The sequence below is a fragment of the Cloeon dipterum genome, chromosome 4, assembly GCF_949628265.1.
Source record: "Cloeon dipterum chromosome 4, ieCloDipt1.1, whole genome shotgun sequence".
NCBI lineage: Eukaryota > Metazoa > Arthropoda > Insecta > Ephemeroptera > Baetidae > Cloeon > Cloeon dipterum.
This window is the reverse complement of record NC_088789.1, coordinates 6,442,664-6,457,327: the sequence shown is the minus strand read 5'-3', so window position 1 is coordinate 6,457,327 and position 14,664 is coordinate 6,442,664. Positions and strand designations below refer to the sequence as shown.

General features: G+C 42.0%; 3 protein-coding genes across 3 annotated transcripts in view; 2 read left to right on the top strand and 1 right to left on the bottom strand.

Moving 5' to 3' along the window:
• Positions 1 to 236: 236 nt before the first annotated feature.
• LOC135941793 (leucine-rich repeat-containing protein 57-like) overlaps positions 237 to 14,664 on the bottom strand; it is a 74,265-nt gene continuing 59,837 nt past the window's right edge. Inside the window, exons 2-4 of the mRNA XM_065487522.1 lie at positions 1,613 to 1,641; positions 1,037 to 1,528; positions 237 to 982 (exon numbers count right to left, since the gene is read on the bottom strand). Of these exons, the coding sequence (XP_065343594.1) occupies positions 758 to 982; positions 1,037 to 1,528 (717 nt within the window). The 5' untranslated portion in view covers positions 1,613 to 1,641 and the 3' untranslated portion in view covers positions 237 to 757. The remainder of the gene's footprint in view (positions 983 to 1,036; positions 1,529 to 1,612; positions 1,642 to 14,664) is intronic.
• LOC135942031 (protein CNPPD1) lies at positions 2,115 to 4,746 on the top strand. The gene is made up of 6 exons (XM_065487915.1): positions 2,115 to 2,276; positions 2,437 to 2,527; positions 2,584 to 2,801; positions 2,866 to 2,994; positions 3,058 to 3,225; positions 4,306 to 4,746. The coding sequence occupies exons 1-6, from the start codon at positions 2,211 to 2,213 to the stop codon at positions 4,621 to 4,623; spliced, it is 990 nt and encodes a 329-aa protein (XP_065343987.1). The 5' UTR covers positions 2,115 to 2,210; the 3' UTR covers positions 4,624 to 4,746.
• LOC135942030 (DNA translocase FtsK-like) lies at positions 8,107 to 11,963 on the top strand. Its single transcript, XM_065487914.1, has 5 exons — positions 8,107 to 8,222; positions 8,543 to 9,436; positions 9,492 to 9,675; positions 9,737 to 10,494; positions 11,005 to 11,963. The coding sequence occupies exons 1-5, from the start codon at positions 8,131 to 8,133 to the stop codon at positions 11,693 to 11,695; spliced, it is 2,619 nt and encodes an 872-aa protein (XP_065343986.1). The 5' UTR covers positions 8,107 to 8,130; the 3' UTR covers positions 11,696 to 11,963.

Below are 14,664 nucleotides of genomic sequence, written 5' to 3'. Positions count from 1 at the left end.
TTTCTGAAGCAATATTGTAACTGAATAATTTCAAGCCAAATAATGTAAAGCATTCTATATGTTTGCCTTGCACGTCTGTAACTCTTACTTTAACGGCTCAAAAACACTAATTAATCATCTGTGCTGCCGACAATCCCACACTCTTAATTCTGTTAAATTTAACTTTATAAAATGTATCGTTCCATGTTTTTAGTTACACACATATTATAGGCATGCCAATAATCAAACAAAATGTATTAAATTTGTTTCCAATTAATTTTAATCATTCATAAACAAGAGTTTGAAAAGAGCTTCATATTGGGTTCATATCACAAAAAGATCCCTTAACATAAAATAACAATTCATACAAGCCAGCTTTACAGAGGAAAATAGTCAAGTATATCATACTGACCATACTCAAGAAAAATAACAAAAACTAGGAGAAATTCATACAGTCGTATCCCACTACTAAATAACAGCCCTGTGTATCCAAACTCAATTGAAGGTTTCGTCTTATCGATTGGGTTAGTTAAAAACAAATTAGAATTACGATCTAACCCAATATATATATGCGCTTTGGTATTTTTACTATCAAGGTTTGAAAATAAAGTTTTAACCATCGCCTTTTGACACACAGACATTGGTGGTTGATTATCAATTTAAGCTATTTAGAAATACTAAGCAAAAACTGCACTTAGGTGAGTGATAATGGAGTTTGTGGCGATTGAAAATAGTACATAGTTATTGTGAAGTGCGAACAATGAAGCCACACAGGACGTTAGTACAATTTCTTTTTGACAGCCGTGTACCGATCCATGTACTGCTCATAGCCGTCCGCATGAGCCAGTGCTTTCATGTCGAACAAATTTCCTTCGAGGGCCAGCAAAGAAATAGTCGAGTCTCTCATCAGTGGAATAACTACCGGAATTTGCAGACAGTTCTCCTCCAGCCTCAAAGTCCTCAGTTTAGGACACTCTCCTAGCTTTGGCGTGATGCTTGAAATCTGGCAAAATAAATAGGGTTAGAGAAAATTCAATTTGATTGAAATCAGAGGTACTTGGTTCTGATTAAGATTGATTTCTACGACGTGCAGGTCTTTGCACGCCTCCTCGGTGACTTCCGTAATTTCGTTCTTGGACAGGTCTATGGAATTCAGCTTTTTAAGCCCATTGAACACAGAGGGAAAAATTTTCAGTTTGTTGCCACTGAGATCGACGATCTTCAGGTTGCTAAGGGCGGATATCGAGTCTGGCAGCGATGCGATTCTATTGCCATGTGCGGCGAATGTGTCCAGTTTAATCAACTTCCCTAACTCCTCAGGCAAATTGGTTATGCGGTTGTTGCTGATGGTCAGGTGCTTCAGCATTTTAAAATTCCCCAACCACGGCGGCAGCGAGGCAAACTTGTTATCAGACATGTCGAGTGTCCGGAGATTGCTCTCCAACTGTTTTAATTCCTCGGGGACTTCATTTAGTTTTTTGAACGAGATTCGCAGGACCCCCGTCTTGGTGGCCGTTTCCAAGTGTTGCTTCATATAGGCGTTTCCCATCTAGAATTTAAATTTGCGAAAAAATATTATGATACACTCGATACACTGTAAGATGATATTTTCGAACTATGTAATAAAACTCACCTCAAACACTTGTGTAAATTCTACTCCTCAAAATTTTCCCTTCGATCTGTGATCTGTCAAGTTTGTGTTCAGCCTGGTTCAGCCCACAACGGCCACAACTAGAAACAAGACCCAACCCACTTTTCTTAAAGGGCTACTCTACCAACTAAAATGCATTCCACGCATATTTTGCATTCTTCACGAAGTGATTATTTATTTAAAATAGTGCAATTTTCTTAACCGAAACTTAATTTCATAATTTTTTAGTAGAAAAATTAAAAGTTTAATGCACAAAATTGAACAACTTTACTGATTTTTCTTAGTGAAAGCTGTAAAATGCGTGTTAGTACTATTAAGTTGGCAATTGAGATGAATAATGAACCAGATGTTGGAATTTTATCTAAACATTGAAATTTACCGGTTTTTTACTTTCCGATTTGCTCGAGGGTTGCATTGACAAGGCAGCCATTCTACCGGTAACGCAAGCACTTTGTTTCAACAACCGGTTAAAAAAAATAAACCGGTCGTCTTACTCGTCGTACCGCCTTACGCCGTAGACAGACAGACAGACTAGAAAGACAGAAACAGACTCAGACAACAAGCAGGAAGATACCCGAAAATGCCCTGCAACGCCGACGTACCCCGTAAGTTAGGGAGCTACAGGCCAAAAAGAAGCAAGGCGAGGGTGAGTTTGTTTGTTTGTCGTATGAAAAACGTCCGGGAGTCGCTCCGACTTGGGTGAAAGCAGCTCATTAGGCGTGCCTCGTCGTGGCTTTTTCGACTCCAGAATCTCTCGCTCGTCGCGGAATTTTGCCTGAATTTCGCGCCAAACTTTTGTCTTGCAGAATCGAAGGAGAGAAGAGTATTTAAGCAACGTGCGCAGGGAGCTGTGGATGGAAGACAAAATGCCCAAGATCGCCGTGGAGTCCGTCGCGGGTGAGTTTTTAGCGCGCGCGCTGAAGCGAAGCAATGACCTTGATTTCGCTCTACAGAGTTAGCCACGGAAATCTTCACGAGCACCTGCGGCGCCCGGCGTCTCGCTGGCTTGCACCTGCCCGAGGCCGTGCGGGAGTCGTGCCGGGGCAACATTTACCCTTGTTCGCTCGTGCTCGCCCTGCTCTACCTTGAGCGCCTCAAGACTGCCTCAGACAAGCAGGCCAGGGAGTACCTGGCTGAAGTCACCCCTTCTGAACTGTTCATCGTTTCCATGGTTGGACAGTTCCTTTGGAACTAATTTAATTTATATTAACATGATTTATTGTTAATTTTTGCAGATGGTTGCAAATAAGTTTGTCCAGGACGAAGGCGAAACCAGCGAGGTGGAGACTTGGTATTGGTCTGACTTGTCTGGATTCGAAAAGAAAACACTCTGCCAGTTGGAACGCGAGTTTCTCAATGCACTGGTAAATTATGATTTTGAATCTTTTCGATTGGAAATTAAACTCAATTTGAAATAAATTTTGCAGAATTGGGAAGTGTTTGTGCGTGATAAGGACTTCTGGATTGCTTTAATTCGTTTACACCGGACCGTGTCTCTGCGTCAGGGACTGCGACGAGGTTGGTTCACTTATGAGGAGACTGCTGCCCTTTTGGATATACTGCCACTGACCCAGTTCTTGCAACAAGCCCTTCAGGTAATTAATCAATATTTCACTCAAATATTAATTTTGATGGAAATAAATCTTGAATTTTAATCAAAGCAGAGGGGGCCACAGATTCGCGTTGTAATAGTTTCCCACCGTTTAGATTTAAGGCGTCGAAATGTGGGTAGCCGAGAGAGTGGAGAGTGTTTTACAAACTTATATGCGACATTAATTTTTTTAATGTAAACAGCTATTTTTTAATCTCTGCTCAGCACATCCCTTGGGCTATGAGCTCACCAGGCCCCAAAAACACCGCTTAGCAGATAACATGGGGCCCGAGTGGCCGAATAGGAGCTTGGACCCTATGTGGCTATCTTTCGCCTATTTTGAACATAACTTGCTATTAATAAGACTACAATACAGCCTTAAATTTGAATTAAATAAAAATTTAACCAAAATAGCTCAAGTCACAATTTTGTTCTCCTTTTTGAACTCATGATCGATATAGTAAGTTCAAATTGTTTGCTGTCACATGTATTGATCGCATTATTTAGCCAACTACTCCCATTAAACGTTGTTAGGTAAAACTAACTGTTTAAGTAAAAGAAAATAGTAGTCATGCTTTTTAATCAGAACTGTCTCTTAAATGATACATTTAATGTCAATTCACAAAGCTGGAAGAAATACCCATTTTCTTCTGACAAGAAAACCCCAGATACCAAACAAAATTATTTTTTTTATCTGAAGTGTAAAATTTTATGTAATTTGAAGAAAATGGGCAATGACGAGTTTCCATCTATTTAGGATAGTTGGTGAAATATCTATTTCCATGTAAATTTTTGAAAAATTGGCAATTTTAGTCCAATCATTGTGACTTTTGGTATGCAGGCTCTCCTTGACAAAATTAACTGATCGAGATGTCATTTTTTTCGTAATCAAGCGACAGTTGTATCAAGATTGTAAATAAACCACTACCTGGTAAACAAAATTCCTTCATCTCTCAGTGTTGGCGATATTTCAATTTAATAAACAGTACATTTCTGGAAATACCAACAGTTTGAAATAATAGGAAACCTTGCCAGTGATAAAATTAATTTTCCTTTGTTTACGATTTTAACTGTCTGATTCTAGATCGTGGTTGCGTGCATGGCGAGTTATGCAGCGGCCACTATGGCATGCCTTGTGATCGTACCACTGCTGGCGTCTCTTCCCGCTTACCAAATGCTTGTGCCGCTGCAAATGTCCGTCGTCGACCAAAAATTGGACACGATTGGTATGCTAGCGCCTGGCGACATGGACCGCCTGTCACACGAGACGCGCCTTCTTGTCTGGAGTCTGCAGCAACTTAGTCTTTGTGTCAACACATCATCTTTTGGACATCGTACGAACCTTCTAGCGCTCAATCAAACTGGGCACACCAGCATGCACACCTGGCTAACTTCTTATTGATTAGTCTCACATTAGATATATTTCCAATTATTGTCAAACAATGTATCAGGCCAAGAACCGACCGTGTTATTTTTAATAGTGGGAATGAGATAAAATAAATGATGGAATATATATTTATGGTAATTAGTTTTTTAATTATTCATCACCAAAAGGTAAACAAAATTAAGATAGCAAAAAAATATTTAATCGGCCCTTCACATTATTGCGCCGTCTATAAGCTAAACAAAAATAGGATTTAAAAAGAACGCCTCTTAAAATTCATTGGAAAAAATCAACAGCCTTGAAAAACAACAGAAGTTTCCAGAATTCCTCATGAAAATTCGCACACCCCTTCATAAGTCATTGCAAGAATCACAATTTAAAAGATATAATTTTGGTTGATCTGAAACAAAACCTCACCATTCCTCTTATATTATATTAATTTTTGAGCTGTAATGAAACGAAGCTAACTTTCACATTCTCCAATGATTAATTAGAAGCTTTTGGGTTCCTTGGCCGGAGGTCACCTTGGCAGTGACGTGCTGTGCCGAGTCGTGACCACCGCCTCCTGACGTCACCTCGCGCCCTGACCCAGGGTCAATCGTGCAATGCAACACCACGGTAGCAACTACTAACAATAAGAGCGTCACGCCAGACCACTGCGAGCAAATAAAAACCTGTAACTCTCCAGTCCATTACAGTGATTTACGACACTGCCCTGCCAATTAAAATACTCTTATAATTATGTATATTTCGATCCTTCCAAGATTTTTTTAATTTTATATTCTCTAGATGAAATTCAAGATTTTGGGAGGCTAATATCTACAGAGAACCAGAGAACATTCTGGCGTCAAATTACTATTTGCTAAGCTCTCGGAAATTTTTATGGCCTTTAGCCAACACAAAAAACGTTCATCGTTTGTTTGAAGATGTAAATACTGCGCACTATATATGCACATTTTTTGGCAGGAACAGTCCCAGCACAAAGTATTATAGTCATATGAATGATCAGATAATTGATAAATATTTTTAGATTGGTAAACATTATATTATTTTAAACTTTTAGGCCATTATTTATTTGCTTGTAAAGGATAAAACAGACTTTACCTAATTCTCCAATTTTATATTTTCTTTTTAGTACTTTAATATACATTTGCAATGATGTTAATTTATTTCAGCTGAAAATATCTGTAAAGTATAAATGTATTTATTTACTTAAATAATAAAATCGCGGGAAGGCCCTCTAAAACAACCCACATTGGAATAAATTTAAAACATTTAAAAAATAATCAAGCATATAGCAGCTCTTTGTCTCTTAAACAAAGTGAACGCAGTAAATTTTCCTTGTGCAAGACAAGCCAGCCACTTAAAACATCGCAAAAGACGGATTTCAAGTATTTTTGTGTTTGAACTGGTATAGTTGCTTGGTAATTTAGAGGCATGTGTGTGTAGTTTGCCAGGTATTCCCATACGAGCAGAGCAGCAGGATAAAACAATGTGCCGCTGGGGTATCCCGCTCACAGAGATTGGCTGGCGAGTGTCAAGGCCTCCGACCAGGATCTGCATCGCGGGTCAAATTTGCGCTCACTCCTCTTCAATTCACTCTGCGCCGTGCTCTCGAGAAAAGAGGCAGATAGCATCTCTCCCGCGCGGCTGAAACAAACTCGTTGCCGCACTCGCGCGAGTCGTCGTTGTTGCAGGCCCCTATTACGATACAACGCAAATTTATTTTTGCACATTTATCTTGCGGGAGACCGGCAAACGCGTGATGGCCTCAATTCCAATTACGTTAAGTGAGCCATTCAATGCGTTCCACCTGATATTTTAAATGCAGTAAATTGAAGATGTTTTAAAGCTTAATATGCTCTACACTAATGCACCGTGTATTCGTCAAAGGAATGATCACGAAAGTTTTGGCATAAGAAACAAACCATTTAAAACGTGTGTCACACATTTCTTCGATTTATATGATGTCACGCCCGATGTAATTCCGCCGCAATTGAAGCTGTTGAATCAGCAATATTATTCACAATAAATGCCGTAATAAATTTCATGTCACTAAGTTATAGTGCTGCTCGACGCTTTCTACCAATAGGAAAGTGGAAGCCAGAAAAGTTGAAATATGTTTTCGACTCGCATATAAGCTTTGATTTGTAAGAGTTGAGTTACACTCTAATGTCGCAGCGATTCAAGGTTCGAGAAAAACTGGGATTTCCTCGTTCAGAGGGCGGATGAGCTTGGAAGAGTTTGACTTAATTAATCAACCAAGGCCACCCCGATGGAATGACTTTGGTGTGTGTACCAAATGCAATTTTCTCGGAATCGAAGCGAAGAAAGGATGACTAACTTGGGAGGCGCCTCGTCATTATATTTATGAACACAATAAAATGCTCTGACAACCCACTCAGATCGACTTTCATCGCAATTATGCAACTGCGGCTAAGCTTTTATTTTCCTTTTGTACTCCGACGCCTCTGTTTAAATTTAAATCGTTGGCTCCTTGACCTTTTCCGAACAATATGTTCTAGAAATGTATTCGTTTACTGCACACGCCCGAAATTTTGGAGAGTGCTATTGATTATGAGTTAAAGCCAGCACTCAACTCAATAAAAATAAATTATAATCCAACACTGTCAAGACAAATCCATTGATGTTTCTCTTTCCTAATTGTAAGTAAAAAGCGTAAAAACTATTCGTTATTTGCTATTTTACTGTAATCTTGATGACAGCCATAAATGGAACCCTGTAATTACGTTCATTATCAAGGCAATAATCACTGGCAAATAATTACGATTTGTTTTAATTCAAGGTAAAACAAAGAATACAAATATATAACCGCAAAGTGATGCTGGGAGTCTATTAAAAAACTCGCCGTAGCGTGCAAGCATCTCGTTTACGTATAGTGAAAGATGAGCGCGCTATAATTACATCTAATTTTGCCAACGATTAGTGCAATCAGTAAAACTTAAACATAATATATATTTCTGCAACTTTTAAATTCGGAAAAAGTCAATTATTGTGCTAGATCATTCTCTTTTATATCAGATCCGGTTTGCAATGAATATTTTAATGCCTTTTATCTTAATTTAAAACTATTTGGAAAAAGTAAATAGGCTTGTTTGTGCTTGTTTGATACAACTATAAACATTTCCATGCTAGAAAATTTATAAAATGATTTGCATATGCATACAATGGAAGCAAACATCAAATTGTTGCAAAATAATGAGGAAATTATTGCGACGCTTATCTCACATCTGTTTGTAAATTTAGGATGTATATTACTCTCATGATAATTTATCCATTTATTGATTGTATCTGCGAAAATCATGGCAACATCCCATTCACCTGGTGCTTATATTATTTGCTATTCGCCAATAATGATTTATAGCACGTTATTTTTGTTTGGATATCGCTTTGTGCCTTCGGCGGACCCCTGCCGCGAAAGATGCTCAGGAGGAAATAAAATACAATATTGATAATCACCGTTGAGGCTTTATTCACGATGCATGGAGGGTACGCGATGCGAGGATGATTTTGTTTTTTCTTTTTGTCGGAGTCGTGGGATATATAAGGCGTCTCCTGGCCTTGCCTGGCAACACTCGAGTCTCGCAGCCTCTCAGGTAAGGCAGTCGCATCTTTTACCTTTGCCTTTTCCTCGTGAACGTTACTAAGCGGATTCTGCTCGACGTATAATTGCGCGCTATTGATTTAATTGATTTTTTGTGTTATTTTCTATATAGAAAAGGAATAGAATTGTAACTTAATATAGAGCAATAAAATCAAAGTTAAAGTTAACCACGTCGTTCTTGAGAACTTAAATTGCTTTTAAAATATTTTCTTTTAATATTTAAACAAAATTATAGTGTTTTGTTAAAGTTTAAAACAAAATTAAAATCAGACGATGATTTTTTTTAATTTTCGCAATTTGAATTGTTTGCAGGATGAGGGCTTTTCTGATTGCGGCCCTTTTGGCCACGGCCCAGTGCTACGGCCCGCCAAACCAGCAGCACCAAGCTCCCGCAGCAGGCGCTCCCTCGGCCCCCTCTGTAGGCCTGACTGAATTTTGCGGCACGAACTGCATCCCAAAGCAGCCCGCACCCCAGCCCCAGCCGGTCGTGGCTCCGCAAGCACCCGCGCACCAGGCCTACCCCGTGCCCCAACAACCCCAACCCGTGCCACAGCAACCCCAGCCTGTTCCTCAGCAGCCGCCTAATTACTCGAACAATCCTTTCCTGAACGGTGCCGTCGACCTGAACAAGCCAAACACTGCGGCCTCAATCCAACAGCAGACCTATCAGCCGCAGCAAATTCAGTCACAGCAGCCATCCTACAACCAGCCGCAACAACCTTCCTACAATCAGCCGCAGCAGCCGTCTCAAATCGTGCAGCAGCCACAGCAGCCCAACTACGCAAACAACCCGTTCTTCTCGGGCCAAGTATCCTCCACTGGACCCGTTCCTGCGGCGAACCGTGGCCGTCCGTGTACGATCGGATCGCTGTGCGTGGCCAAGCAAAAGTGCTATGCGGGCGTTCTTCACCAGGAGGACGTTTTGCAGGCCAAATCGCAGAACGAACCGTGCGAACAGTCGCGAAACGAGGTCTGCTGTCGAGTTCCAGACTTGGTGCAACAGGGAGCCGGCCCCTCGCCTTCTCTGACAGTGCAGCGCCCGGCGACGGTTGGCGCCGCCCGCTTCCCTCAGACTACCAACAAACCCTACACCGGACCTCTGAACACCACTCCTCACATCGGATGCGCCGCTGCCCTCAAATGCGTTTCGCTCGAGTACTGCACTGCAGCCGGCGTGGTCTCCGACGTTCCCGTTGCCGTTAGCAGGTTTGTTAATATTTTCAAATTTATTAAGAAATATTTTAAACTTTTAATTTCTCAGGGATGATGATACTCGAGTTCCTTTGAGCGAGTGCGTCGACCCTGACTCCGGCAACTATGGCTTCTGTTGTCGTGACCCCAACTACAAGGACCCGTGGCCCGAAACCCAGGAAATCTGCAACCCTGGCACTTCCTGCGAAGCTATGTGGCGCTGCCCTGGAGAAAGAATGGCTCTACCTAAGAAGGTCAGTTTCCAACTTATGCTTCCACATCGTGTGATATTAACAAATAAATTTAAAAAAACAGGGTTGTCGAGTCAACCAAGACGGCTCCACCGGCATCTGCTGTCTCCCTCCCAAGGGCTCCCAGCAACAGCAGTTTTCCCAGCCTCCTGCCCAGCAGCAACAGCAGTTCAACCAGTTCCAGCAGCAGCAGCAGCAGCAGGTCTCTTCCAACGTGATCGACAACAGGCCCGCCTACGCCACGTCCGTCATCTCACAGCAACCGCAGCCGGTCGTCGCTCAAAACCCGCCCCTAAAGCCTTTCAATCCTCCTCCCCAGCAGTACAAACCCGTCGCCAAGCCTTTCAACCCTCCTCCCCCACCAGCCCAGGCCTTCCAGCCAACCCCTCAGCCCAGCATCCCCCAACCCTCGTACCCCGTCGACCCACCCCCTCAGCCTTTCGTGCCTGAACCCCAGCCGAGCTACAACAACCCTGGCCCTGAGCCGGTCGTGATCGAGACCAGACCGACCCAGACGCAGTTCTTCCAGCAGCAGTCGCCCGCCAGCAACCAGTTCCCCATCCAGCAGATCAAGGTTCCCGCGCAATCGCAGACCTACCAGACCACCCAACGTCCCTTCAACGTCGCCTCCGCCCCTGTTCCCGTCCCCGTCAGCGGCTGCGGAGTCCGTTCCGTCGCCCCGGGAGCCCCTCAGGATGGTGAGAGCGCACCCGGAGAGTTTCCTTGGCAAGCACTCGTTTCCTCCGTTGACGGTACTCGCCTTTGTGCCGGCGCGGTCGTCAGCGAGACTGCCGTCGTAGTTTCGGCCACCTGCGTCCAAAAGTGAGTAGAAAACAACAACTCATGTTCAAATAAGTTTAAATATCAATTGAAATTTATTAATTTATCACTAGATAAAGAGTCACCTCCCAAATACAAAAAAATAATAATAGGTATTAGGGACAAGCCAACTGTAATACATGACCACATTTATTTCAAAATCTTTTTCCTCCGATTTTTTTACTTATATTCATGGAAATATTTTTCCATTCCTTTTTCACCCTCCTTGTGCTGATTTTATTCTAAGTCTAAATGCTACAATATTTTAATTTAAGTAATAATATGCGCCTGCCAATCGTAGAAATAATCTCAACTGCACAAGGGATTAAGTACTAATTGTAAGCACGAAATGATTCGTTCGCGAGACACGTAGGCAAATTTCATACTTTCAAGTCCCGCAGGTTGCATACCTTCCAGGCCGTTTGAGCTCGCAGCTCCACTAAATAATTTATTATATTATCGTTCCCTCCATTACAAAGAAATGAATTAAAAATGTTTTCTTCGGGTTTTCAGACACAAACCCCAACAGCTGCAGGTGGAGGTGGGTTCGTGGTCACCCTACTCGACGGCTGAGGAACGACAGGTGTTGGCCGTGATGGTGTCAGTGCCCCATCCGCGCTACGACGCCAACACGCAGGCCAACGACCTGGCCGTGCTGGTGCTGCAGCGATCGCTTCGCTTTGGCCGCTTCGTGGGCGCTGTGTGCCTGCCGCACTCGTCCGAGCTTACCACTGAGGGCTTGTTGCAGAGCCCCGGAGGTGCGTGCATCATCTCCAGCTGGCCCAAGCCGGCCGACGGCAGCAGCAAGCTGCACCGCGTGGCCGTGCAGCCGGTCGAGCCGGCCAAGTGCGAGGAGAGTCTGCGTAGCACCTACCTGGGCAAATACTTCCAGCTGCACAGCAGCTTCATGTGCGCGGCGCCGCTCAACCCCAGCCAGAGCATGTGCCCAGTGAATCTGGGCGGCGCCCTGGTGTGCCCTCGCGCCGACGGCCGCTACCTGCTCGTCGGCGCCAGCAGCTGGGACGTTGGCTGCGCGCAGCCCCAGCCCGCCGTCATGTGCGCCCTCGACGTTGAGTGGGTCAACCAGGTGCTGGCCACCCCGGCCGCCGACCTCCAGCAGCAGCAGCAGCGTGTCGATGAGTTCGTCGTCGAGCCCGACGTCGCCCAGCAGAAGCCCGGCTTCAGCCAGGGATACGGCCGCTGATAATCGAAATTCCAGCCAGCGAAACGAAAAGACTTTGGAACGGGCGATGAAAATGTTTTTTTCCGGGACTTTTAAACAGTAGTTTACTTGTGATGCATTTGAAGGGTTTGTTATTTTGTCTGTGCCCTCTCACTGCTGCGCTGCATATTTAAAATTTGAGTCGGTAGCGAGAAGGTGCAGATGTGATCAAAGCGTACATAGTTGTTTCATGTAGCCAATAATTAATTTATAAAATAAATAAAAATGTGAGAAAATCTCCAAACCTAGATCCGGCTGCTATTTTAGTTTCCCACAAAATGGACCTTTCTCTTGAAGCACGCGAAAATGGTCTTGGAAATTCGTGAAATGTGCACTCCTCCGTTTTACCAAACGGTCTGTTGAGCAGAGGTTGCGTGCGGGCAACCTCAAAAGGACAAGTAGTCCACACAAATTGTGGGCTACTTGCCAAAACCACACACACACACACACACACACACACACACACTTAACGTGAAACGTATTATTTTCGCGAATTAAAGCGTTTAACAATAAAAGTACCTATCTTTCCATCGCACCGCAGTATTTGTTTTTTGTCAAACTCGCGCGCGTCACGCTTTTATTGGCACGCTCTGTGCTACGAACACAAACAAATTTTCTAAGCAAAAATTTCACTTTCGAGTGTAATCACTTGTAGGAATTTTTCTCGTCTCTTGCGGCTAGCTGAGATCTAATGACTTTTCCAATTTCCTGCTCGTGTAACAGCTGGAGCAAATAAAACGCCTGCCCTGCTTACCAAAGCCCAGCCCGTGCTTGTGCAGTGAGAGGTGCGAATTAACAATCGTGCCGCGGAGAGATTTCTGAAGTCGTGCGCCGCACACTTTAAACACATACACACAACACAGGATGGGAGGAAGATACACTACTTTTGAAATCGGCTATCTACACTTTCCGCTGCCGCTGCCGAGTCTTAAGCGTTGGCGGAAAGGTCGGGCTATTAATTTATCACATTGGCGGCGGAGGAAATAAATCGAAACTATACACATAGAATCAGAAAGTAGTTCGCGGTCTTATTTAGATCGAGGTTGTACATTATATTTTTGTAACCATTTTTATTCAAGTGGATGATAAGGTCTGCTTTTTTAAAGATTTTCTAAGTAGTACAACTAAAACAATAATAAATCAATATAAGAAGTTTGCCATGTCCCGCATCGGCCTCTCGTGCGGGACAGGGTCAAGGGCTGGAAAATTTCAACTTTTCAATAATGGTGTAACTTTTCAAAAAATGCTTTGATTTTAGAAATCTAAACATTTTTTTAATCAGCCCTTCATGACGAGTTCAAAAATTTGCAAATTCGTTGGTTTTGGACATTTACAGTTTTTCCAGGTGGACTCTTAGGAAATTGAGCGCGGCACGATAACAGATTGCCCGATAATGTTTTTATTTTTCCTGAGATGTTATTGAAGATCCCATAAATATATAATATTTTATATAATTAGCTGAATTTTGGCAATCATGAAAAATTCTTCCCGATATATTTCCGTTTCTCATTAAGTAAATTGTACTTTTACAGAAAATTTCTAGAAAAGTCATAGGTACAAATTTTCCTAGTGAACAAAGAAAGCGAACACGTTTAATCTTTAATTATAAGAAAAACTGAATGGATTTACTTAATTAAATCTGGATGGCTAACTAATAGTGAAAAATATTATGAGAAAAAATAAAACGACACGTTTGAGACGGTTTCATTACAATATAACGTGTCATCTGAGTTTTTCTCATAATTATACTTTTTCAAAAATAACTAGCAATCCAGATTTAATTTTAAACACAGAGTAAAGCCATTCAGTTTTTCTTAACTTTAAAAATGTATTCGTATAACTAAAATTATAAGTACATTTGTTCTAAACATAGCTTTGGAATTTGATTTTTGTCTTTTAAAATTTCAGGAAATGTTGCTGGAAAAATGAATTTGTACAACTTAATAAAATGAAGTGCATTACAAGTTCGGCTTAAATTTGTTTGTTTTTCTACCTCTCAATTGTCTTAAAAATAAATTTGTGTATAATTTTGTTGATTGCAATTTGTTAATTTGCGGGTAATTGATTCCCTCAATTATATAACTCAACTAGCTCAACGGAATAAATTTGAGCAGAAAGCTCCAGGCTGACAATTCGTTGAGATCGTCATTGCGATGGATTCCAACGAGTGTGATGAGAAATTAGAGTAATGCTTAAATAATAAATATGGTTATGTTTTTGTTTAATCTTAATGCGAAGAGCGAATGAATTCTGATTAGTTGTGAAATACGAAGAAGGCTAGGAAGAAAATAACAGGCCCGCTTGCTCCTCTAGCAGAGCTCATGCTCACGCTTGCAAAGCACGCATGGCACCTACACCGCCGAAACGCGCTCATATTGCTCGCTGACTCTTAGTTGCGCCGCTCTGAACAAAAACGCCAAAAGGCTAATTTAACCATCCGTTTCTAATGAACCTGAATTATTTTTCACAGCCAATGCCAAATGCAAACGGAAAGTATATTGGGCCCAGATATTATGATGAATCCTTGAAACTCGATCTTTTGATGTTAGAAGATATTATTGTCATTTCACAAGACTGATGAGATCCGGAATAAAATATTACGTGATATTCTGGTGACCCAGACCAGCAGTTGCCTGAAATGAAATCATAACTAGTTTTTTTTCGAAACTAATGTTGCCAATCAAATTATTTTGGCTCGGACACATTTCCTTCATATTTGGAAACTTAATTGGCTTTAAAAATGATTTTCGATTAATTTTTCTTCGAGTTGGATTATTGCTGTTGTCTGGCTTTCGTTTAGAGCTGGAAATTAATTAACAGCCTTCGAAGTGTAGTCCTCCAGGGACGGGGGGTAACAAAGTGTTCTGATTAGGCCGATTTTTATTAAAACTTTAAAAAATTCCGAAAAATCTCAAATTTGGTAATTTTGGAAAATTTCTCCCTGAAAACAT